The sequence below is a fragment of the Strigops habroptila genome, chromosome 11, assembly GCF_004027225.2.
Source record: "Strigops habroptila isolate Jane chromosome 11, bStrHab1.2.pri, whole genome shotgun sequence".
Taxonomy (NCBI): domain Eukaryota; kingdom Metazoa; phylum Chordata; class Aves; order Psittaciformes; family Psittacidae; genus Strigops; species Strigops habroptila.
Window position 1 is genome coordinate 38,097,892 of NC_046360.1, and position 26,376 is coordinate 38,124,267.

A 26,376-nucleotide genomic window follows, 5' to 3' on the forward strand; every position below is an offset into this window, starting at 1 on the left:
GCAGCATTGGGAGCCAGCAGGATGACTAGGTTCTTATCTAAAGAAGCTTTGAGCAATGGCATATGGTTGATAACTTAATGGAAGTTGGATAAATAAAGGAAAAGAAGCTCTGACATATCAGGGGGAAAAGTCATTAGTGGACTTTTTCTGTATCCTGTTTTCTATTAGTCTGTACTTAACTGCTTTGAAAATCTTAGTGGGCTTGTCCTTTGGTCTTCAAAAACTAGGTTCTTGTCTTATATTGAACACACTTGTTTATCTCAAGGGCTGAACTGTTTGGGTGCTTTTGATTTCTGGTTTGCATTTTTTTAATCTGCATTTGAAAAACATGAACTTCTTCTTTCTCTCCCTTTTTATAGACCTTTACTAATGCTTTAGGAACATTAATGTGATTATACAAATAAAATTTAAACAGTGAAGCAAATGCCTTTGCAAATGATGTAAGATTTCAACACATGGGTCTTGATTGATATGATGAGATATGATCAATTCCCTTGTGCAGTTATTGGGGAACAAAATGTGAGTGAATCTTAGTGAAGTTTGTAACAAGTTTTATACTGGTTTTCCTTGTTTACCTCCGTTGTTTGCATGCAATAAAGTCTCTTATTAAAGTTACACTCAATATTGTTCACTTTCTTTCTGTTTTTAAGTGCCTAATTCCCCCAAAGAAGAGTAAAATGTCTAGTGGGTTGCTAAAATAGGCCTTGCGCTGTTTCATGGGCAGGATGAGATGAAGTTGCTTTACAGGCAGGATTTTGAGGATGAAAGTTGGGTGCTCAGAATAAATGCAAAGATGTTGAAGATGCTGCTTGTAGCTGTTCTCGGTTATGAACTGGTGTTGCTCAGGGCAGAATGCTCTGAAGCGTTTCAGGTCATTCTGTTAGTAGTTTGGAGGACTCAGTGGTCCAGCCTCAACTCCCTACTGGAAATTTGTATTGGTGTGCAAATAAAGAAAGTATGTGGAAGTTTAGAGCTGTGGTGTAACTCGTGGGGACCCCTTACATGGGGAAACAAGGTATGCAGAGGAGAAACAAGTCTAATGCTGAGGGGCCAGTTGTATCCCTTTCAGTGCTTCCAGGTTTGTATTTTGAAGGCCAGACAAAACAAAGATGAATTTTAATTTTGAGTCTCTTGAAGAAAACGCTACATTTGGAGTATTTTAAACCATGGACAAATGTGTCTGTCAGCTGGGGTCAGAGTGAAATGGAATGAAATACTGTACTGGTGTTCATGGGCTGCTCAGAAAACAGGAAGCTGATGATTTAGAGCTACTCTGGCTCTTGTTACTTGATCCAGTGGGTACAGATCAACTCACTGATTCACTTCTCTGCTGGTTCCATGTCTGACCTTTTGAAGGAGATGCAATTCCAACTCAGTTCTTGTATGATCTAATCCCACCTCCCCCCCTCTCCCCCCCCACCAATTCTATGCTGTATACTGCTTTTACAATCAATTCTGGTACTGAGAACATGTAGGAAAAAAAGGAATGGGCTTGAATGTGGTGGTCTCATTTCCTCCTGCTCTCCTCTGCTCTATGGGAACTTCAGAAGAATAAATACCATGAATATAAGGGGAAGAACTGTTTACATTTAGGCCAAATATAGATGGGCTGATTAAATTGTCTGCAAGGTACTGGACAGGTCAGCATGAAGGGCTGATCTTCGGTAGGTTGAGTAAGGCAGTATCTTTCCCTTCACAATAATGCAAAGAGGTGGAACCCCACGTTAGTGACAGTGATGTTAGCCCTGAATTGATGAAAATTCAAATCTTTGCAAGAAAGCTTTGAGGATTTTTTAAAATATATGGAATGTCATAGGCTAAGAGCTGGTAAGTAATGGCGCTTTCTTGCTCTTTCAATAGGTGACAAAGAAAGTCAAGTCCATGCAGATGTTCCATACTCCTGTGACTTACGCTATGCAGGGTGACAGAGTGGGCATCTGTGTAACCCAGTTTGATCCCAAACTGCTAGAACGAGGCCTGATCTGCACCCCAGAGTCACTTCACACTGTTCATGCTGCAGTCATTTCCCTGAAGAAAATCCAGTATTTTCGAGGCGCTCTGCAGACCAAGGCCAAGTTCCATATCACGGTTGGCCATGAAACAGTTATGGGACGAGTGATGATTTTCAGTCCAGCCCCTGCTGACTTCAATGAAGAAATTCAAGAGAATGCTTTTGATTTTGAAAAAGATTATCTTTACCAAGAGGCATATTTGTCCAAGGACTCAAATACTTCAGAGAACAAAGAGAATGACCAGGCAGGAGGAGTCCAGATCCCAAAACAACAGTGGGCTTTGCTAGAGTTTGAAAAACCAGTCACTTGTCCTAAGCTGTGTCTTGTGATCGGTTCTAAGCTGGATACAGATATCCACGCAAATACCTGCAGGCTGGCATTCCATGGGGTGCTGCTTCAAGGCATGGAAGACAAGAACTACACGGAGACTTTCCTGCCAAAGCTGAAAGTGTACAAGCTGAAGCACAAAGAAGGACAAGTGGAAAGGGTAAGCTGCCTTTTCAGTGCCATACATGGGGAGGGGGAATATTTGTTCTGTGTAAATACATATTTTGGTGGACATTGAAATGTAAAGACTGCGTGAAAGGGGCATACAAGGATGCTGGAGAGGGACTATTTAACAGGGACTGTAGTGATAGCGTAAGGGGAATGGGTTAAAACTTAAGCAGGAGATTTAGATTAAATATAAGTTCTTCCCTGTGAGGGTGCTGAGGCGCTGGCACAGGGTGCACAGAGAAGCTGTGGCTGCCGCATCCCTGGCAGTGTTCAAGGCCAGGTTGGACACAGGGGCTTGGAGCAGCCTGGTCTAGCAGGAAGTATGTTCTCTGGACTTACTCCAACAGCTCCACATCCCTCTTGTGTTGGGGGCCCCAGAGCTGGACACGCTCCGTGAATACAAATTGGCCTTGTGAATGACCAGTTGCTATCGACCAGCCTGTCTGCAGATCAGGTTTGTTCTCGGGTTCTGCCTCCCGTGGCACTGCAGATACTCAGAGTTGGTGTTTTCCCCGATGCACAATGAAAGGATGGTGGAGCAAGTGTCCTGAGAAACCCTGGCAGTGTGAAGTCATGGGGGCACGCAGAGACTTGGGAGAGCCGGTGGGAAGAGGGTTGTGCCAGCTGGGGAAGTGCTTCCAGTTGGGAGCTGCTATTGAGCCTGTGCTCTTGCAGAGAAGCGAGCAGCAGGAACCGTTGGGTGGTACAGTGCCTTATTTTAGTACACAAAGTCACTAGCTAATAGAAAGTCTGAATCAGCTGGTCCCACCCTGCTGCTGATGGCTGGAGATTAGGATCACTCAATTTAGGGTGTCTGTTCTTGGCACTGATGCAGGAAAATTTCTTTCTCTGTTGAGCAAGGAAGCTCCCCCCTCCTCACCCTCCCTGGGGAGGCATAAAAATCATAATAATAATTAAAAAATGCGGGTTACCTCCACAAGAAGTGAACTTTTTCTCCAGAGAATGCTGCTGGGGAAAATGAGCTCCAGAGCATCCTGAAAGGTGGGAAGGGAGGCAGGGGCTGTACCAGCCGCCTTCCCGGGCTCAGCACTGGCTGGAAATGTGCATCCAGGACTGGGGTGCATCGGGGTTCAGTAGTGTGCCCCTTTGTAAAACACTGCTGCTGATGTGATGGGGGCTCTCCCCCTGCCTGCTGCTGGAATTAGAATCAATTCCCTGCAGTTTAACTACCCGTTTACCCAGGAGAAATCAGGCATTTATGGTTTGGCTTTTTGTTCGTGCTCTGATTAATTTCGGAGCACTGATGGAATAGTAAGAACTGTAAATTCATTAAGTTTCAGCATCATGGGGCTTTTCTTTTGGGCCCCTCGGGCACAGTACCCTCCTGGATTTTAAGTTGGTGGTTTGGCGATGGGGTTTTTTAGGGGTTTTGGGTGGTATTTTTGCTGTTTGGGGTTTTTTTAATAAAAGAAGAACATTTATTCTCAAAGATTTTTTGGCTCTCTAAGAGCAAGTGTGACAATTTTGCTGTTTCACATGGAAATCAGATCCATGAACTGGGTAAACATCATCTTTTATAAATCACGTTTAAACTTGCAAACTGTCTTGAATTAGTAGATTTTAGTGAAAATTCACACTTAAGCTTCCTGGGTTTTCTCATCTGCTCGAGTGATGGTGAATGTTCTACAAAAATTCAGGTACCCTTTCGCTGCTTTTTGTGCTGCTCACTGTTTCCTTTTGGTACCCTGTCTCTCTAATGTGGAGTGAAGCACTAGGAGAGAAAGAGCCAAAGCCTTACTGTGGCTGTTCATCAGAAACTTTGAATTTACCTTGAGCCTCCTTTCACATCCTTTTTTATCTGCTGATCTTTGATTTTTTTCTTTAGGGATGGGTTATTGTAGTACCTGAGAAATTTCGCTTTATATTATGTATCATTGCTCTTTGGGGGAAGTTAGCGTTGTGTGAGGTGCTGCATAGTGCAGGAAACCTGCTTCTAACCATGCTGGGATTGCAGCTTGGCTTTGGAAAAGCTGCATGATTCAAACTGCAGTTACGATTTTTCTCTTTTTTGAACTGTCGTGTGTGACTGCTCCTGTTTTACTGCAGACCAGATTTGATTTGTGGTTAGAGTAAGCCTTTTAGGGGTTAGTTGTAAGGAAAATAAAAATCTGCCATTCTCTCAGAACTTGGTGGCAGAGGTTTGTGTTTGCTTGACTTGATGATTTTAAAATGATGTGAAATACGAGTCCAGTTTTCTTCTGCAGAGAGGGGGGAGAAGTTCAGTGGAAGGAAGTTTCTGTCGAGCATCTTTCTGGCGTGGTTACATGGAGGCAGAGACTGTCGCCCTCTGGACACTTTATTTTTGCAGAGCCTTGGCTGCCTGACAAATGTGCTTTTGATAGGAAAAAGAGCCAGGCTGGCAACAAGTGGCTTGTACTGATAACAGGGTAAAGGCAAGGCTGAGAGTGCTATTGTGAGCACCAGTGTTGCTTCAAGGAGTGCGATGTGGGAGTCTCTGAAAAAAGGGGCAAACGAGGTGCTGTGAGGAAGTTTTGTCCCTCTGAAGTGGTAGAGGGTGGTGGGGGTGAATGTGGGTTTGCTCAGCTACAGCAGGTCAGCAGCCCCTGGACCTGGAGACATGCAGATTATGAAGATAAACAGCAACTGCTGTCCTTGATCATCTTCTTCTGGAGACCCCCAGCTCACTAGTCAGCTCTTGGCAGTTCTGTGGGCAGACACACTTGTATTCATCCCAACACCATCTCTGAAATATCTTCCTCTCAGTTTTACATCTGCACAGCATTGCAGGTTGGTTCCAGCCTGACTCATGAAGCAGTTACTCAGTTCCTGGGATAGATCCTTTCTATTTGTCACATTATTTGCTCTTTGGCTTCCATGGACACACAGGTTGAGAGCAGAGAGTTTCAACTGCAAGGTGAACAGTAGAAGTGCATCATGCTTTCCTGCGTGACTCAGATATTCTGCCTGTTATGAAAGTGTTTGCACCAGCAGGATTTATCTTAGGATGGTTGCCACTGGGTCCTATTGTTGAGGATGCTCGTAAATCAGTAGCTCTGTCAGAAACAAAAGGAGAAGGAAAACCCTCTGCCTTGCTTGCGTAGCACAGGCTGCACCTTCTGCACTTACAAGCCTGTATGGTGAAAAATATACGCAAGTCTCAGCTGTGATTGTTTCCCGTTTTAAGCATAGCAGAATGTTTTCCTATGAGAATGGGTTTGTCCTTCCTAAAGATGCTTTCTCTGTGTTGCTCTAAACATTAAGAAGAATTCATTTTCTCTGTGTATTTAAAAGTTTTTAACGTATTTTTCTCATTATTTGCATTGCTCTTAGGCTTTATTTATTTGATGGCAATCACACTGCATGTGTTTCTTCAGCAGTTCCCTTCCATATCTCACAGCCATGGGATGTCCTGGTGTTACTCACTGCCACTCTGTTCCCAAGTTTTGTGGGTTGCTGGATAGTGAGTTTTCTTACTGCACTTGCTCCTGTTGGGACCGAGGCCATTGCATACCTTATGTGCTTATGTTTGGCAGGATGGAAGAGTCACTTAGTGCTTAATAAAAACATGTGACTGGTTGGTTGAATTTTGGTACTAAGTGTCCCCAAAGAGATAAGTATTGTTGCAGGAGCAAGATGGGAAAGCAGGGTAAGTTATCAAGGTTTTAATCAGTGCATTTCTTCTGAAGCCTGAATGGAAGAGCAAAAGCAAGTACACACTGCTGGGTTATGAGGGGCTTCTCATCACCCAAAACCCCCAAGTCCTTCTCCTCAGGGCTGCTGATTCTTTCATCTAACTTATGTATAGATAAAGGATGTTTCATGGCCTTGCTGGGGCTGATGGTTCATCTGCTGTTCTTATAGTGGCACTGTAGTGCCAGCAGGATAGCAAGTAAAACACAGCCTTCAGCCAGGCAGTGATGCTTTCTGGGTGACTGATGCGGTGTGTGGACAAACCCAGGCACAAGGTGAGCAACAGGACCAAGCTGCCCAGTGAAAGCTGTGTGCTGCCTGTGGGCACTGCAGTAGCTGGCTGCCTGCGGGACCCGCGGTGACCGCAGCAGGGCCGAGGTGGATGTCGCTCCATCCACTGTAAACACGCAGACGCCACAATTAATATTTTCCCTGCTTTGAAGTCTGCACATGAGTTTGTTTGGTTCTGCCTGGCTGCTGATGGTATGCTAAATACAGTCATAATACAGGGATGAAGGCACTCAGGTGAATAAAAGTGCACAGCACGTTCACTAGTTAAAATGCACTGTAAAGCAGGAATATAAAAGATGCATTTATTTATTGGCTCTTGTTTAGGCTTTGAGTAAAAGGGTTTGAGAAGCTTAGTGGGGGAAAGGGGAAGGAGGAGGGAGGGCTGTGTGCTTATTAAACAAATACCAGTGCTGAGAAAAGAAGGGTGATGTTTGCTGTCTGACGCAGCATATGGATTAATGCAGTAGAATATATTTGTCATAAAAGTGTACTGGCCAAGCACAGAATCTGCTGCTCACTCATATGAAGAGATGAGTATTTTGTTCACTCACCAACAAAAGAATGGCTTGCTGCACGTGACTGGCCAGTAGAATTTTGCAAGGTTTGAGTAACACCTATGGTTGTTATTTATATTATTAAATTTAAAATGCAGACATGCTTTTTGGGTCTTGCAAGTGTATGGACAGCTGGTCTTGATTTTTCTGAGGTTGTGCAAGAGTCACCTGTGGGGGAATCGGTTTGTCAGCGAGGCAACCAGTGCTCCATTTTATTTATTGGATACAAAAATAAATTAAAAATGTTACTTAGGTTGCAAAATCAAGCACTTGGAAGTTAGGAAATGCCAGATTTACAGTTGCCTATGCAACATTAATTCTGTTCCCCTGTGCACTTAATAAGGCAGGGTTCCTGTGAAATTGTTTTGGATGTGGTCATGTAAAGACTGTATCATGGGGCATATCAAAGAGGGACAGGAATAAGGTTCTGTGGACATCTGGCATTTCTTAACTTCTTAAGTGCCCAATTCTGCAACTTAAATAACTGAGGTTTTATATAAATGTAATTTCTTCAACATTTTGAAAGTAAAAAGGTGAAGTAAAACTCAACATACATATTATTGAACTGTGACCATCCCTCTCCTGCGCACCTTCCCTAGGATTTGAGTTGTGTGGCAACGTGGCACAGACAAGTATTGCTTGATATTAACAGACCTTGTTGACCAAACAGCAGAAGGAGACTATAACCCAAGGGAGATGATGGACCGTTGGCCTTTGGGCAAAGGATCCCCACACTGAAGCTGGAGATGACATGGGGAAGGGACAGCCTTGGGATGTTTGTACATCCATGTGGTGCCTTCAGAAGGGGATGTGGGTCTCTTCCAAGAGGCAGCTCTCTGCAAGCCTGTCCTTGTCTCCTGCTTGATTTCCAGGGAGGACTTTGTAAGCCTCTGTTCTGTGTCCTTCTCTGTTCCTTTCTCCTTCACCTTTTTGCATCTTCGTGTCCTGTCACTTTCTCAGTACATGAAGCTGTGTTTTTAAAAAAGAACAGGAACTTTCAGCCTCCAGAATATTCCCATTTCTGACACAGAAATGAAAAGTGCTCGGAACTGTTCTCTAGAAATAAATGAGCTGTTCAGGGATCATGATGAAGATGTCTCAAGTGTACTTGTCCTAAAGTACAAAAATGCAATAAAAATTCTTTGTGTTTTCGGTGTTAGTCAGAGGTTCTTTTTGTTCTTTTTTTCCTCTCCTGTTGTTTTCTGCTTTGGCTTCATTTATCAGTTTGAGAATAATCCTCAGACCTGTTTTTATCCTTTTAAAAAAAATGTTTTATTTCTATTTAAACCCATAAAATTTAGATTAAATCAGAAAAGGTTATTCTTTGTCTCTCTGTGCCTGCCTCTTTCTAGTATTTAATATGCAGTGCTTTTGCTTTCTCTGTCTCAGACCGTTCCTTATTTCCCTTCTCATTCTGGCACCACTTTGGTTCCTCCTGTGTGTTTCTGATCTGATCCCCCCTTTTGGTTTTTTTTTCCTACAGATATATTAGGACATGGAGTTATTTGCTCTCAAGATGTGTGTGAAGGGTTGTTGGGGGGTGTTTAGCTGACAGCAATTTCTGAGTTATCTTATCAACCAGGGTGGTTTAACAGGCTGTGCAGTACAGCTTGTGTCCCTGTTCAAAGGGAAATCACAGTTATTTTCCTTGGAATTATACTATGGTTTGCACTGAGTGTAATGTTAACTGTGGTTTTACAAACAATATATGGTGGCATAAGTGCTGCTTAGATGGGGAGTGTGAAGTGGTTAATGTTCCTTGTGAACTTGTTAGTATTAGCAGAAGTGCCGTAGGGATGCTCGCGCTTCATCTATGGCTAGAAAGGGCTGTTTACTTTTTCCCTGCAAACACAAAAGCTGAGTGGGAAGGGATATTTCATAAACTCAGTGCTATTGTGTCCTCTGGTCTAAGCCATAAAACAAGAGTAACAGAGACGTTCCTTTTGAACTTGAAATCCCTTTCTAAGCTGCTGATCTAACCTAAGGGAGAGGGGGAGGCTGTACCAGCACAATTTTTCTCTTCTGGGTATTTCTCCCCCCCTACCCTTTTTCTTCTTTTTTTAAAGTCCTTAAGTGAGTTTGATGCAGCACCTCTGCCCATAAATTTAAGAAAATATTATGGTAATGTAGGTCAGTGAACTGAACCGCCACTGTACACCGCAGGGATTAGAGCAGGGAGGCAGCGCTCTCTCAGCCCGCCTGCTCCTCTGACAGTATAAACAAGAAATGCAAGGAGCCTTCAGCTTTTGCTTGCCCTAATCCTTTGTTTATGCAGCACTTAAACTGACTTTTGGGGTCGTCTCTGTCTGGCATTAAAGCCCTAAAGCTTTTTGAAGTTTCCCTGAAGTTAATAAAATTAGTCTGCCCTGGTCGCTGGGCCCCTTGCTGCTGCTGCGGCGCAGGCTGCGGATCCCTTCCTGCCGCTGCAGCACTTGGCTTCTTAAGTTAATAATATTTTATAACAAAAAAGAGTGAGAGCAAAGCAGAAAGATCTCCCAAAAGGCTGCTCAGCTAATAGGCAAAGTGATTGCCATTGTAGATGTTCTGAGAACTCGAAGGGGATTAACTTAAACCCCAGCGATTGGAGGTAAATTGCTGGTAAAGTAATTGGAAGTGTTGAGTTTCAGTTGGAGAGCACAACACGCACTTCTGTGCCTGCTTACAAAGCAGGACTGAAACAAAAACTTTGATTTTTCTTTTAGTTTTCTCACATGGTCTTAAAGTTGAGAAAATGAGATTTCCTTTGTAGCAATTATCTCCTCTTCACCCGTTTGTGTTACTGAAGAGGTGGATCAGTTATCTCAGTTCTTGTTACAGCAGGCATCCTCTTATTTAGTCTTCAGGGGTGAACTGGTGCTAGGGTGGCTGGGGAGACACAGGATGGGATATGTAGTACGTAGTGTATGATGTGTAGTATTTAGTGTACAAGACTAGGACTTTGGGTCATAAAGGTTTTATTCCAAAGGTACATGATGCGTGTAACGCTCGTTCACAGAACTCATCCCGAGTTCTTTCTGACAGCCTTGCCGGGGAGGCTCTGAACTGACCCATTGAGCCTGGTATGAGTGCTCACCCTGTAATTCCTTTTTAATTAAGTTAAAGATACTTTGAAGTGCTCTTGGAAAAATAAAAGATGTTTGTGTTGTCTTGAAAGTTGGCTTCCTGTGCCATTTTGGGGGGATAACTACAAAAACAAGATACGTGAAAGATCCTCATTGGAGGGTGGGAGTCAGAGTGTGCTTCAACCACAGGGGTAAGGAGCATGTAGCCAGCGGGGAGGAGACAAATGTTCAGTTTTGACATTCTTGTTTTAGGAATAAAAGACTTGTAGGAAGAAGTGTATTCACCAGATAATGCAACTGGAAAAATAAAGAAGGTTTTAAAGAATGCAAGTGCTTCTGCAGGTTGGAATTAACAGCTGCTTTTGCTGCTAGTCTTCTATTTCAGACCTGAAGAAAGGCAAGTGTGCCTGAGAGCTTATCTTCCCCCTCTACCACCACCTGTTATCAGTGACTCTAGTAAAAGACATTATTCAGTTTTAAATACAAGCTAGAGGTTGCTGAGCAGTGGTGCTACTTTTAATGGTTCACAAGGTGTTTTGAAGCAGTGCTTGTTGAGTGGGGGGAGAGGACAGATGCACCAAAACCCAGAAACACAGATTTTTGGGAACAAATGAATGGGTGATCCAGCAGCAAATGTTGTTGGGACATTGGGATGCTGCTGCCTGCAGCCTGGACTCTGCACCCAGCTAGAGTGGAGCTGCCTGGGCTCTGGTCATCTCCCCATGGAGGAGGAAGAGGGGCTGTAGCCATTTCTCATCCTGCCTGGGGTCTGACACAGGATGAGGTACTGCCAGTGCTCCCTAATGCTGCACAGCCCTCTCAAGGGCAAGTAAAGCCCATTTAAAATAAAACAAAAAATGGAATTTCTTGATGTTAGATTTACTGCCATACTGAGATTGGCATTAAGAGGCACATACATGTAACAACATCATAAACAGCGCCAGGGATTTCAGTCTATATGTGCACTGCCGTCTATTGAGGAGGCTTCAGGGAAGGAGAGTAGCTTAATAAACAGCAATACTTTGAGTCCTTATTTAAAGGAGTAAAGGTGAGTGTTCAAAATCAGTTATAATTCTTTTCTAAGTCACTTTAGTCCTTGAAACCCTTAGGTTTACCTAAAATTTGCTCTGAAGATGTGAAGAAGAGCTGGAACACACACACACACTTTCACAAAATAGTCTTGAAAATATTTAAGTGATATCCCCTTATTTCTTCTGATAAATAAATATTCTTGCCACAACTGTGAGATAGAGTAAGGCCAGGCGTGAGGTAGATGAGGATATTCACACCTACAGGATTAGGCTCACTTGAGTGCACCTTACCCTTCGCAATGCCTGAGGGAGGGTTGGTTATCTCTCCTCACCCCCCAGTCTTGCTGCCGCTTGTTCCTGATAGCTTAATTAACAATTGGACTTGGAATGGCTCTTCCCACTGGGTTACAAACCTTGAAATTAAAATTGGATACAATGGTCATAAGGCTTTTAGTTTCACAAATCCATGTGTGTGTAAAGGTGAATATTTAACAGGCTCTATTTAGAAACTCAGAGTAATTCTGGCACATTTTCAGAAGTGTAGCTGTTGGAGGGCAGGTCTGAAGCTAAGAGACAGAACATTTGTGTAGGTGATAACATATTTGGCTGTGGGATAAGTAGTGGAATAAACTTTTTGTGAGCACAGGTACTTCAGTGACTTCCATTGGAAGGTTTCAAAGCAGAAGAGACAATTAACTGATCTTTACAGCATGTTCTGATGCAGGTTTTTGTTCTTCCTAGATTGTAAGAAAGGAGGTGAAAGCAGAAATATATTAACTCACAAAGTCTTCTATGGTTTTAGACACAAATTGTCTTAAACTCAGCATTTCTGATGACTCTTCGAGAATTCTGTTCATTCGAAGGTAAATGGTTTTCCAAGGGCAAGGTGCTGGAAGTCACTGAGCTGGGTGTACCTCAGAGGTATAATTGTCACTTTGCTCATGAAGCCCTGTTTCTCTTGCAGGTAATGGATGATTACAGTGTGATTGGTCGTTCCTTGTTTAAAAAGGAAACAAACATCCAGATTTTCGTGGGTCTAAAAGTGAAGCTGTCCACTGGAGAGGATGGGATAATAGATGGTGGCTTTGGACAAAGCGGCAAGTTTAAAATTCGAATCCCAGGTAGGTGCTTGTCAGCTGGCAAATACTGATCGGTGTCAAGTGCAGAGGATCTTTCTGTTTTGCAAATCTGACTGTTACCAGTAGCCTCCTGAAGTTTTGAAACTTCAGACCCAGTTGAACCATTGATTTGGTGGATCGTACCTCTTCTAATTGAGTGATGGTGGCTGTGAGACTGGGTGGCCTGAATCCACATCTTCTGTGTCAATGAACTCGGGTCTTAAAATGACTTCTTAAGTGTCAGTACCATAGAAATGGTTTGTGGAAATCTCTCCTCTCTTAGTATCAGTATAATTTGCACCAAGGCCCTTCTGAACAAAGAAAGGAAAGCCAACCTGCAACCATTTTTACCTGTAGCTACGTATTAAATATGGTATAGTGGATGTAAGTGCCTTAAAGTGGCTCTGTTCTGCATGTTATTATCTAACTTGTCTTCAAGCAAAACCTGCTTGATAAATGAGTCTTTCGAGATCTTGAGAGGTTTTTTTATTGCTTGTGTCTCCTGGCTTTATGATATTATATATTACTGTATTTTTTATCCTCGGTGAATTACAGCAGGGATTTATGCCTCTTTGGGTTAGAGCATGCGGAACGATGGGTGCTGGAGTTTAAAAGTGTCACTATTGTGGTTGGTTTTCTCCTTCTTTTGAGGTAAGAAAGTTGTTCTGAGCCTTTTCAAAAGGCGCTTTTGAATAGGTGCTGCATTTAGCTCATGATTGTGGGATAAGATTTTAAGGATACTTAGGAGTACTTCTGTATTTCTGTAGTGTCTCCAGCCCACTTGTCACTAGTTAATCCTCCACCCTCTTTAGAGACATTACTTCTGTTCTACAAGTGAAGGAAACAAATTGTGATGTTCTGTGACAGCAAGCAATCGCATAGTGACTTGCCTACAGAGAAGCCTTAAGTTTCCTGATTTCTTGCTGAAGATGGGGTGTTTTCTGTTTAATTTAAGGCTTGATGCAAGAGCACTAATTTTGACCCTCAGCAAATTTTCTTTCTTCCTATCACAAGACAAGAATTTTGGACTGGACAAAACCCCTCCTGTGTTCTATCTTAGTTTTGCTAGACTTTGCAAATAGGTCTGGGAGCCTAATTAGCAAGCACAGTGCATGTGTAAAGCAAGAGGTTTCACCAGATACACGTATGTTTTGCATTTTCTAGCACAGAAAAGCTTTTAAGCATTCACTGAGAATAGGCTGCTTTTGGTGGGTGGTGGAATGATGCGTAGTGACCTTACAGCTGAAAAGGGTTCAAGCTGAAAGTCAAGATGCTATCTTGCTTAAAAATGTAGTGTTCTTAGTAGCTTTTCTCTCCCGGAGGTAAAAATATGATGAAAGGACAACGGGAGGGATGGCATTTATGTTGCCATTTCCACATTGTGGATGGAGAAAATGGTGGTTCATGGGATGGGGAGAAGCCTCGTAAGGAGGCTGTGTCACCTGTAAGCAGGAGCTGTAATTGCAAACCAGCAGTCGCATTAAGAAAATCATACACTAGCTTGGAAAATAGCTTCTTGCTCTGGATATTGAGTTAGTGGGAAGAAATGATACCTTTCACCAAGGTGTTTGTTATCTAATCTTGGTTATACTCTTCTGATGTTTAACAGCAGACCATGAAACAGAAGAGCCTTTCTAGTTTGTTCTTTCAATGAGAAGAATATGTAGCAGAATGCTAGAATTTAATACCTCTCGAAGGCTAGCAGAATAATACAGTTAGTTTGCTTTGCTGGAGTCTGGTCAAACTTGGGCACTCCTGTTGTCTGGAAAGAAAAGGCAATAAGCTAAATTAGCTCAAGCTAAGAGTGTCAACCAGTGTGTGGCTAGCAGGGGAAAGAAACACAGACTTTGGAGGGGCCTAAACCCTGTGTCTTTAAGAGCTGCAGAGATTTGTGTGGAGGGGGAGGACTATTGCTGTGATGCTGTTTAAGTCAACTGTAGTTCACATTCCTTTGTTAGATCAGTGTTGCTTTTTTAATGTGTCTGCATCCTGTTTGTGGGGTTTGGGGGTTTTTTGTTTGTTTTCTTAAGTTTTACTGATCAGCCTCTTCTCTCCCTTCCCCCCATTCTCAGCCTCCCCTCATCCAGAGTCTTTTACAGAATTCTTTTGTGAAGAGCTCTCTTTTAATTCTTCTGAAGTTACTTCCCCATGATTCCTTCACGAATGTATCAGGGAGTGGGAGGGAAGGGAAGGAAATGTGTGAGTTAAACTGCCTCAGCCTCGCAGTCGGTCAGTCCTCTCATATTTGAAACCAGTCTTAACTTCTGGAATGGAATAAATTGTTCAGGTAGTTAACCTGAGGATAAGTTAGGCTTGCTCAGCCCGGAGAAGAGAAGGCTCTGGGGAGACCTTAGAGCAGCTCCAGTGCCTAAAGGGGCTACAAGAAACCTGGAGAGGGGCTTTGGACAAGGGCTTGTAGGGACAGGACAAGGGGAATGGCTTTAACCTGCCAGAGGGGAGATTGAGATGAGCTGTTAGGCAGAAGTTCTTCCCTGTGAGGGTGCTGAGGCGCTGGCACAGGGTGCCCAGAGAAGCTGTGGCTGCCCCATCCCTGGCAGTGTTCAAGGTCCCTTCCAACCCCAACCATTCTGTGATTCTATAACTGAGGGCTGGTTTTAGGAACAAACCTCTAAATAGCAATAAAAATGAGGTAGATATATCAGAGCCTTGTGTCCTGACTACTTAAGGTCATAGCAGACTGTCATGCATTTATGGGGTGTTCTTAGTCTCACTGGTGCCAACAGCCTCCAGCACTGTGTCGACTCACTGGGCAACTGTTGGGCTCCCCAAGTGTTGTTCCATAGTCACTTGGAAATGGCTTGTGTTTCTCTGCGGATCACAGCCTGGGAACGTTGTCTTACATCGTCTGTGGGCTGAAACTTGGCAGAGCACGACTGGGAATGGCAGAACATGGATCTGTTTCTTATTCTGGCACTGCTTGTGTGCAGCAATAAGTCAGATACTTCGCTCTGCTCTTCTGCTTGTGAAATGGGGATAATTACTATCCATTCTAGGGGAAAAAAATAATCTCTGATTTAGATTTATTCCAGGCTTGGAGCATTAATATTTCTTGAAAAGGCTTAATTATCTTCCGTTAGAGTACAAAAACACATCTAGAGTACAGCATGCAATTGGAAGTTCCTCAGCCGCTGAAAGATGTCGGTAGTTTGGAAGAAATTCAGGGAAGAGCAGCAAGAATGCTGGAGAGGCTGAAGGGATTGATTTATGAGGGAAAGAAGATGAAAAGAAATGCATAAAACTTGGCTAAATGATGTCTAAGTGGGAGATATGATTATCTGCAAGTATTTGAAGAGCATAATGGAGAAGAATCCCTGAGGGTGGTCTAAGGAGGTAGAAGTAAAGTCAATAACATGAAATAAAGCAAAGTATAACTTGGCTATTGAGAGATGTTGTTTAGCAGAGATTTCTTGTGCTGCCAGGTTATCTTTGCAGAGGAAGATGATGTAGATCCACTTTGAGAACACTCGCGTAGTTTGCCTGGATGTTTCCTAGTGCCTGTGTTGGGGTGAAACGGAGAGGGCAGGGTGGTGGGGAGTAGGAGGACAGTGTATTTTTCATCTTGTTTTTGTGTTCAGGCATGCTTTTATTGCTTGAATGACAAAGTATAACCTAGTTTCTAGACTGTTTGCAGCAGCATCTAGTTTAAAACAAATAAAAAGAAGTATTTTCTGGCAGAGCTGCCCTTCTGCAGGGCTGGCTTGTGGAGCTCTTTGGGTTTCAACTGAGGAACAAGCTTTAAGATGTGTTAATTGGCAGGATGACGCTTAGGTACCAGGGGGGTTGTATGACCAAATGCGTTAAACGTAGAGACATAATCTCTAAACTCAAATGTTTTTGCTTAGTTGAATAAGCTGCTTCAAAGCCAACCAGGGTTTGAATGGCAGTTTAAACTGCACTGCAGTATGAGTTGTGTGTGTGTGTGAGGGACGGATGAGGTGCTTCTTGGGTTCAAGTTGTAACTGGGAGCTCTGCGTTGTACAGGTAAGGTAAGTGAGTGAAAAGAACTGTTCACCTTTGAAGTCCAGAACCAGTCTAGGGAAGCAGGAGCTGTATGTTTAAGTATCTTATTCTAAAGAAGACAAAAGCTAACAATGACAGTCTTTCAAAAATGCTTATTTCAACACAGGGTGCACCTAGGAATGTCATGCCAGGTGATAAGAAATTCAGGGGGAAGTTCAGCGAATGGTTGGAATAACTTAGTGCTAATTGTGGATTTTGTTTAAACTGTCTCTCAAACAAGAACTGACCCTGTAAAACTCTGCTCAGTTTGCTGAATCCTGACAGAGATTGGCTCTGGATATGCCCATTTCATTGGTCTTGGTATGTTGCACTTGTGTTTGATTGCTGTGAAATGTAGTGACTTTTAACTCTAATTGGAGCATATGTGGTAACTCAGGCGTAGTTCACTTTCTTTTCTGTCCTCGCTGTCTAGCTGCTGGTGAAGTGCTCGTCCTGTCTGAGGCACTGCAGCGTGTTTGACTGTGATTCTCTTCTTCTCTTTCTGAGTCAATACAGTAAAAATTGCTGTATGTGACATGAGTTAAAAGCTACCATGTTTCTTAATGTGAATGAAGCGTATCTGACACTCCCAACAGCTGAACATGCTTCTCAAGTGAGCAAATCTAAATGTAATGAAAGGCACCTATTTCATAAGAGGAGACACAAATGAGAATATTAGAATACAAGTTTTTTTTTCTTTGCTCTTCTTTTTACTTGTGCAGGATAACGGAAGTTTTGAGGCTTTTACAAGAGGTGAAGACAAACTGCGTTTGTAACTTCTTGCCTTGCATTTATAATGTCCATTGCATATGAGAAAGCAGGTCTGTCTCCACTGTTCCCACTGCTTGTTGTGATGGGGGGGTTAAATGCACCATAAAGCCTGTTCTGAAGTGGTCCCATGGATGTGCTCCCTAGATTAGGGAATGCAATGTGTCTAGGATCCTACAGCTTTGGTATGAGATGACATGAAGTGGTAAGAATTAACCAGTGTGCTTTATTCTTGAGAATCCCTTGTGTTCTTATATGTGAAATTAAGGGTAGAAGTGCTAAATATCTGTTTCCCCCATAATGTGCTGTGGAGATGGTGTGTCTGTGGCGATTTTGTATGTTGCCATGTACTTTTTACGTTGCCTGGGATCCCACACTGGTTTCAAAGTTGTTCGTGACATGGTGGGGCAGCTTTAAGGTAAGAGCTGCACATGAACAGCACTACTCTGCATCAATGCAATTCCAATTAAAAATCGTGGGTTTAAAAGTGAGATTTTAGCATTTAAGGAAGTCAAAGGTTAAATAGTATGAGGGAAATGACAGTTATGTAAAGATGGGAAAACTGCAACAGGAAAATAATGTGTATCACTTTGTTTTCTATAACTTCCACCTTCAAAATATCTTAATTGTGTTCTTTCTTGATATATTTTTTGTTATTCAAGAGTTGTGTCTCTCTTTAGGCTCTCAACACAATGTAGGTGGCATTTATGGAATATTAGTTACATGGCTTTTCTTAAACAACTGTAGGAGACAAGCTTTAAATAGTTGACAGCAGATAAATGTCCTATTCCCAACTCTGTAACTCAGAGGGCAAGTCCTTCCTGACATCAGCAGGAATGGGACAGTCTAAACCTTTTCATTGCATTCAGAACAATTAAACACCCTGTCACTGAGCAGCATACATTTTTGTGGGAGATCTTGACACTTGGAATTCTCTTCTTGTGTTGCATTAAAATAGGATAATCTTCTTCTCTTAGGCCAAATGAAATTTAGGCACATCTAATGTCCATGTTTGCCCAGCCTGGCTCCTCTGTTAATAAAAGAGAATACAAAGTGGTTGGCTGCAGAGTCTGGTGGGTTGCCATCCTGTCGTATCAGGTGAGGCTGAGCGGGATTTCAGTCAAGAGGAAAAACAAAAGCCCAAGGGCAGTGAAATCCGTGTAGCTGTGTTTTGTTTAAAAGCTGGAGATTAGCTCTGTGTGTTCTTTCACAGCCTCTCTTCTTCCTGTACCCTCTAAACCAAACAAAACCTAAAATCCTTAAGGGGTACTTGAAACATAAATCTCCTGCTCTCCTTTTTGTGAACGTTGGCTGGTGTTGTATGGACAGAGGCTGGAGAGGACCGTTGCCAGGGAAGCATCACTCCCTGGTATGATCCCTTCTTGAGCAGATTAAGCTGCAGGGATGTGAACATCCCAGTGACCATGCAGGAACTAGGAGTCCGTACTGCACTTAGGCAGAAAGGTTGGCCTGGAGGAATCCAGCCTACCTCTTGCATGGTGACATCCTGTAAGCCCATATTGACCTTTGGAGCTAAGTGTCTGGATTTATCGATCTTAGAGCGTTCTTTTTGTGGAATCCAAGATTTGTGCACGTTCCTTCTGAATGAAAACAGAAGTCAAGGAAGTGTTAACTTATTGCCTGGCTGGCTGCCTCATTCATGTTAGTATCAGCAGATCCTGGTTTTGAGTGTAGCGACAGGACTGCAGGACTAAGTGTCTAAACTTAGAGCTGTGAAGGGTGATGTGTTGATTGTAGAATTGGTTTCAGAAGCAGCCGGTGGTCGCACAGGGGTAGATGCTGTACCCACAGGAGGTTAAGGCTCTTGTTTGGATTTCAAGTTACTATTGGAGTGTCTGTTCAGCAGGCTGCTCTTCTGGGATCAAGTAGACGTGGATTATAGAAATTATCAGGTGATGTAGCAGTGTTTGAGTGCTGCTGTATAAGAATAAGGTCCAGACAAGTATTAAGGTTTCAAAGTTAAGCATTTAAAACTTGAGTATAAAGAAAGAGAATATCTTAATTAGCTCTCCATTGGGAGCTGCGTTCTGATACCAGGTCCATTTATGTGATTGCATTCCCCATGCTGACACACACAAGGAAAATGTTGCAGGTTTGGGGTGATGCTTCATAACTGACCGGTTGTCCCATGCTACTTTTTCTCCTCAATGAGTAATCAGCCCCTTTATCTTTTGTGCTTCACTGGGGTCCTGCTGTAAATAGGAAATTAATGGTATGTACAATTTAAGCAAAAAAAAAAAAAAAAAAAAATCCTATTAATAAAAGAAAAATAATTCCAGCAGATGGGATTTGTTTGCCCATAGCATGAATATCTGTACTTCTACCTGTACGACTTGGAGGGGGGAAACCCAAAACCAAAAAAACCCCACCTGGTGATGAAATATCACTGCTGCAGGGTGTGCAAGGTAGAGGGGGTTTGTTCTGACCTGGGGATGCTCTAGTGCTGTTCCATTGTCAGCTTTTGAGAGGAGGGCAGAAGGGAGAATCCAGCCTAGCCCTGTGCATGAGGTTGTCCTCTGCAGATGGAGGCTGTCGAGAATTTAGCTGCCAAAATGGTCTTTTCCAAGTGTGTGCTAATGAACAGTTTCCTTTTCTGCCTCCAAGAACAGCAATTGCTCCAGTAGTATCCTGAAGCGAAGTTTCAAATCCCTGTTGCAAACTGGAAAGATGCTATAGTTAGAATTCGATTATCTTAATTTGAGGATGAAATGTGGATCTGATAGTGTGGGGAGCTCGGGAGACAACTATGGGGTTTTACAAGTGTTTGGAAGTGGGGTAGTGGTGGTTGTTTTGGTTGGCAGTGACGTGGGTAGTCAGCTCTCCAAAGTACTCAGTGGCGAGCCCCCGAAGGAGGATTTTCCTTTTATTTAAAATAGAAATAAAAGTCTGTAAGGATTGTTTCTTTTCTTAGATAAACTCAAGTCATTATATATAAGATTCTCCTAAGCCACAAGAGCTGGATACATAAATTAAACTGCCGCTTGCACTCGGTTGCATGTTTTTCGGATCTGGGGTTTCAGAAGTGCACTTGCCTTGAGATTTGTGGTAGAACTGGGAGCTGGTAGTGCTGCTGTGTGTTGTAACCTCCCTTCTGTGTAGGGTCTCTTGTGGTTTTAAGTCTTCCTAGTTAATCCAGGCATTGTTATTTGCGGGAATGCTGTTACTGTGGGAAGTTGCATGGCCGTGGATTATGGGTAGGACATGTCTGTAGCAGATGCAGCAGAGGATGCTGTGGTGTTCTGAGCTCATCTGGGCCATCACATCACCCTGAACTCACTTGGTGGCCTTTTCCAAATGATCTTACTATCTTTTGGCTCCGCGCTGCTGCTGTGAACCATCCCTGTTCGGCTGCCCTGAGCCTGGCCAATATGCCTAGGAAATCCTGTGTTAAATGGTGTTCTGTACTGGGGGTCACCTTTCTGAAGGAAAAAGGGGATGGGGGGAAGAACCATGTTGATGGCTGGCAAAATCAAATACTCAAAATGCGGAAATCAACAAGCTTATTTCCTGTATAAAAGCAACCTTACCCTGCTTTGCCTATGTGATAGTTGCACCATTCCATGAACATACAACTGCAGAATAGAACTATATTCAACTTTTAATTTGCTGCATTGTCATTTTTGGTATTTTCCACTTGGAGCCACCTTGCTCCAGGCACCACAGACCAACTCCCCTGCTTCTTACAGACCAAACCCTGCATTTAATTTTGGATTTACTGCTGCTGAAATTGCAAACAATTTGGATTAGTGTCATACACATCCTGCGCACAAGAGCGGGATACATGTCCTACCTACCTTCAGTTTGGGTTTTGTTGTCCTTTTTAGGTGTTTCATTTTGCAAATTGAATACACTCTTGCTGTAATTTCAAGTGTGAAAACATTACATTTTTTTTCTTTAGAAAGAATAAAGCTAACAGTGTTTTTTATTATGTGTCTGTACAGTTTGACTGAGCAACCTTAGAGCTCCAAAACCCAATAATCCTGTAATGCCTTATATCCCTTAGAATGGGAATATCCTTTTTCTATTTTTATTTTATTCTTTTTTTAATGTAATTCTCATCTAGCTCAGCACAAGAACCCTTCCACTGTGCGGGTTTGGGATGTTTCAGTGTGTGCCTTGAGAAAAATACTGAAAGGACCAAGTACAGCTTCTTCTGAACAGTAACGTAATATAGTGTGTCTGATAAAAGTTTTTATCGGTTCCCTGCTGCTTGGTTAAGCATTGTCCTTCTGGGAAGGAAAATGGCCTTTTTTCTTACTAAGGACTTGGTTACTGTCAGCACAGCTAAATATGAGGGATTTGAAGGATCCCTGTGGATTCAGGTACGGGAGCTGCCAAAACATGGTCCTTCTTAAAGTTAAATGCTCCAAAAACGTGCTGGGGTCTTGCACATTTTGTAGTTGCTTCTTTACTGTTTAAGGTGGGATTTTGTGGTGGAGGGATACTTGTTCTGGTAGGAGATGGCAGCAGTCCTCTGTGCAGGCGGAGCAGGGACTCTGGGGTGAGGTCTTCAGGGGACTTCCACTGGCCTCCAGTGAGCAGCTGTCTCCAGGAGCCACCTTATTCACCTACAGCAAGGACGAGGAAGCCACAGGATCTGGATGGTGGTCCCGAGGTCTGTAGCTGATTTATACAATACAAAAGAAGGAATTATTTCATAGAATCACAGACTGGTTCGGGGTGGCGGGGACACCTTCTACTAGAGCAGGTTGCTCCAAGCCCCTGTGTCCAACCTGGCCTTGAACACTGCCAGGGATGGGGCAGCCACAGCTTCTCTGGGCACCCTGTGCCAGCACCTCAGCACCTTCACAGGGAAGAGCTTTTGCCTCAGAGCTCATCTCAATCTCCCCTCTGGCAGGTTAAAGCCATTCCTGTCCCTACAAGCCCTTGTCCAAAGCCCCTCTCTGGGTTTCCTGGAGCCCCTTTAGGCACTGGAGCTGCTCTAAGGTGTCCCCTTCAGGAGCCTTCTCTTCTCCAGGCTGCCCCAGCCCAGGTCTCTCAGCCCGGCTCCAGAGCAGAGCTGCTCCAGCCCTCGCAGCAGCTCCGGGGCCTCCTCTGGACTCGCTCCAGCAGCTCCACGTCCCTTGTGTGCTGTTGCCCCAGAGCTGGATCAGGAGTGCAGGGGAGGTCTCCCAGAGCGCAGCAGAGGGGGACAATCCCCTCCATGACCTGCTTCTCACGCTCCGGGGATGCAGCCCAGCATGTGCCACCATCTTTGGATGTTACAGTCCTCACTCATGACTTTACACTATCTGGGTGAAAAATACTGAAGTTCTAAGCCTTTATGTAATTTAACTTTGATCTTAATAAACGTCTCCGCAAGGGCAGCTCGTACTTTCAGATTACCCTCTTGCAATGAAATTTCTCTCTGTAAACTATTTGTGCTTATTTACTCAATTTTGATCGTTCATCCCTTGGGCCTTTCACCTTCCCTTTCCCCCAGTGTTTGTTCTGATACCTTTTTGAAGTCTGAGTAAAAACATACACCATGGGGTCTTCCTGGAGGAACAGAGCTTTGTGGTTTGCAAATTGTAGGCTATTTGAAGTATGGACTCCCAACAGTGGCCAGTGCTTGGTGGATGAGAACTGTCGCGTGACAAGGACATTAACCTTGAGAAGTCTGATCAGTGTTTTGAGTTTGGGGACAAAAAAATAGTTGTTCTTAATGGTGTGCATTGATTTCAAGGAAGTCTCTGTGAAGCAGGCTTTGGTTCATGTTTTTCACAAAGGGATTTCAGTGTTTAATAAAGAATAGGAAATAACTGGAGCTTCAATAGACCTGTTTTGATGGGGGGGAGGTCTGCTGTGACATGATTTATGTATAATATTATACATAAGCAATAAAAGCATTTCCTTCTTGTAGCTACAGTACTATTGCATTAAAGAAAAGGCTGCAGAAAATACTCTAAAAGTACTTAATACCTGGCATAAAAGTTATAGGTAAAGTAGGAAAAAAAGTTATCCCGCTTAGAAAAGTCTTTTCTAAAATATCTGAGGCTGTAACTTCAATCCCTAGAATTCCATTTTGTGTCTGGGCTGTGGGTTTTATCAGAATAGTTTTTGAAACCTTTGAGCCCTCAATTCCCCTCACCCTTTTACCCCTCATCCCTCCCAACTATTCCAGATTAGGAAATGCAGACAGTGTGGTGATTCGGAGAGCCTGATTTCCCTGTGACAGCTGGTTGAGCCACCCAGTTCCATTTTGCTGATGTCTTACCATAATCTCTTTCTACTCTCTCATCCCTGTTCATTCCCTCTCTGTTGGCCATTTACTTCCTCTTACTCCTACAGCCCCTTCCTCTGCCAACCCCCTCACCCACATGCCCCTGAGCAGCCTCAGCTGCTTTTTGGGTTTTACAGAATCCCAGACTGGTTTGTGTTGGAAGGGACCTTAAAGCTTATCCAGCTCCAAGCCCCTGCCGTGGGCAGGGACACCTTCCACTAGAGCAGGTTGCTCCAAGCCCGGTCCAGCCTGGCCTTGAACACTGCCAGGGATGGGACATAAAGTAAATATATTAACTACAGAACCCTGAGCCTGTGCCATCCCTTCAGTTACTTGGTGGTTTCATCCTAAACTGTCCCTTTGTATCTAAATGAAGAATGTTGTTTGTGTGGTGCTGCCTTTTACTGGGCACCTGAGGATTTTCAATTCAGTACATGGGTTTGCTGCCAGGTACCTATTTACTGCTGAATGCATTTATTTACCTTCTCAGTTTTCCATCTTTGAAGGAACAACATTCCCTCTTTCTATTTTGGCCAGTTAATGTATGGATGTGTGAGGAAAGGGACCATTTGCCTCTGTGCTCCTAAAGTATCAGCTTGTCAGATTTGGCATTATAATATGAATGCAACATGAAGAACATGGATTTGTTTTCTTTGATTGCAATGAATTATATTTTCAAGCTAGCACAATGGTAGCATGGGCTGTGCCAGGTACCGCTGCTGGCAGGAGAGGAAGACGATGTCTTCAAGGACTGGAAATAAGCTAAAGAATGCAAGTTCTGCTGACGGGAGCAGGCTCTAGATCATGAACTGAGGATTTTCTTTTCATGGCTCATTGCAATCGACTGTTCTCACAAGTACCTCCTTAGGAGATGTGCAAAGATTATAGTCCCGCTGGAGTCCATGTGGAAATTGATGCCTGTTTCCCCAATCCTAGTTTTTCTTTGTATTTTCCTTCTTGCTTCCTTGCTCTTAAATAAGTAGTTTGAGGATATTATGCAATTTTAGTTGTGGCTTTTATTTTATTGTCTTGAAATGGTACACATGGAGAGCAAGATCAAGCTACTCAGTAAACTATCAGCACTGTTATTTTTTTACTTTAAGTAGAACTTAAGCTTGGGTCTAGTGACCCATGTGTCTTGAGTTGCTCTTCCTTTTAAAAGAAGTTGAATATTTTAAGAACCCTGTTCCACTGACTAAGCCATATGAAGAATGAATAGAAATGAAGGTTTTTGGAGCAAATCCTACACTATGTATATCTTTAAATATTTGGTAATTTATTCCTATAAAAAACTGAATTAGTTTCTCACACCTGTGAAAACAGAATAACTTGGCTATTTCTGTCCAGTTGATGATCGTGCATTTCACTAGTGTTTACTCTTACATCCATGAGAAGGTTTCTGAGTAAATGTCTGCTGGAAGAAAGGCTGGAATGATTCTCATTTAGAATTTGTTTCTTAGAGTTGTAGAATGGTTTGGGTTGGAAAGGACCTTAAGATCATCTCATTCCAACGGCCCTGCCATGGGCAGGGACATCTCACACTAGACCATGTTGCCCAAGGCTCTGTCCAGTCTGGCCTTGAACACTGCCAGGGATAGAGATTTCTTATAAGCACAGGGGAAAAAAAAAATCCATTTTATTTGGCATTTGGAAAAAATTATAGGTAGATTAACAACACATTTTAACCATCTTTTTAATAAAGCTCAAAATCTTACAGGAGAAAATGCTGATTCTCATAAGGAGGCTGTATGGTGGAGTTTTGCAGTGAGCTTGGTTGAACGACCTAACTGATTTTCATGAAGGATGCATTTGTATTACACAAAGTGGTTGCTTTTAGGATGTTAAGGAGGGAGAGAAGTCCTGTAAGCTTGGGGGGAAGGGTCAGTGTTATTCAGAACCTGAAGTTTCCTGGTTTTGCTTGTGAATGGTTGGGAATCTCCTACTGAAGACCTGTTGATTCTCTCTGTACTGAAAGCTTTTACTTGCATATTAGGTGTGGTTTTGATTTGGGGATACACATATATATATGGATTACACATATAATAAGTGGAAGCATATTACGGGTTCCCTGCTGCTTTCAGTGAACCAGGTAGTTGGAATTGGTTTGGGATGGAAAAGGAGGAAAAGATGAGTTGCAAGCAAATTGATGGAGCATGTTTCAGTCCACCCCGGCCGATTATTTCTAATTGAAGCTGTCTGAGCCAGTCTTAATACAATTTAGTTATCGCCAGGCAGAAGGATTTTATTTATGGAATGGGGCCTGTTGGAACTTCCTCCGACCCCGGAGAAGCTGTGAACAGGAGGGAGCTGATCAAGCAGGCATGCCTGGCCCTGCGCACGCATTTCTTTAATAAGGCAGGGATTGATGTCTTCTGCAGTTCAGGGGTTAGGTAAACAGCAGTCCCTCGGTTCAAGGCTCTCCATGTTCGGCTGTTTGTTTATACGGATCTCAGAAGGTTAGGTTAGCCTTCCTGCCATCCCAGGGGAGCTTTCCTGACCACGGTATAACCTCCTCTGCTCCAGCGTTGCTCAGGACGTGTTGCATCCCCTTTGGGACAGGTACCAGTGAGAGGAGTGTCAGCAGCTTGTATCTAGGACAGGCGGATGTCACCAGAGTGGTTGGAACTCTGGGGCTGTCTTCAGTAACCTGTGAATTATTTGCACATATGTAACTACTGTGCTCCCATTCTCAGAGCTGGTATTTGCACACGAAGATGGCTTGAACATACAACCTGGGTTCTTACTGAAGTGGGTTTTTGGCAAATCAGTGTCACGCGTGACTAATTGCACCAGAATTTTAAGGTTACCAGTTTGTCGTTCTATCCACTTGACAGTGGTGGTCCCTTAAATTGAATAGGATAAACCCTGAACAAATGAGTAGACACATTAATGACTTTTATTTTACAACAGTGATAGTTACGTGTTGAACAATATGATGAGTTGGAGCACATATCTCATGAGCTCATTTCCATGGCTATCGGATCCCAGTCTGCCTCCTCCAGAGAGGCTGGTGATGGGAAGTGAGAAGGGAATGGTGCAAATTCATCTGGGTCTTGCTACAGCATAGCTCTGATGAGTGGAGCTGTTCTGGAATTGGAGGACGACTTTG

The 26,376-nt window shown here is 43.2% G+C and overlaps 1 protein-coding gene across 2 annotated transcripts in view; it reads left to right on the plus strand.

Moving 5' to 3' along the window:
• Positions 1-26,376, plus strand: part of EEFSEC (eukaryotic elongation factor, selenocysteine-tRNA specific) — a 104,907-nt gene that overhangs the window by 55,608 nt on the left and 22,923 nt on the right. For both annotated transcript variants that reach the window (XM_030501018.2, XM_030501017.1), the window contains exons 5-6: positions 1,861-2,499; positions 12,082-12,238. In XM_030501018.2, the coding sequence (XP_030356878.1) occupies positions 1,861-2,499; positions 12,082-12,238 (796 nt within the window). The remainder of the gene's footprint in view (positions 1-1,860; positions 2,500-12,081; positions 12,239-26,376) is intronic.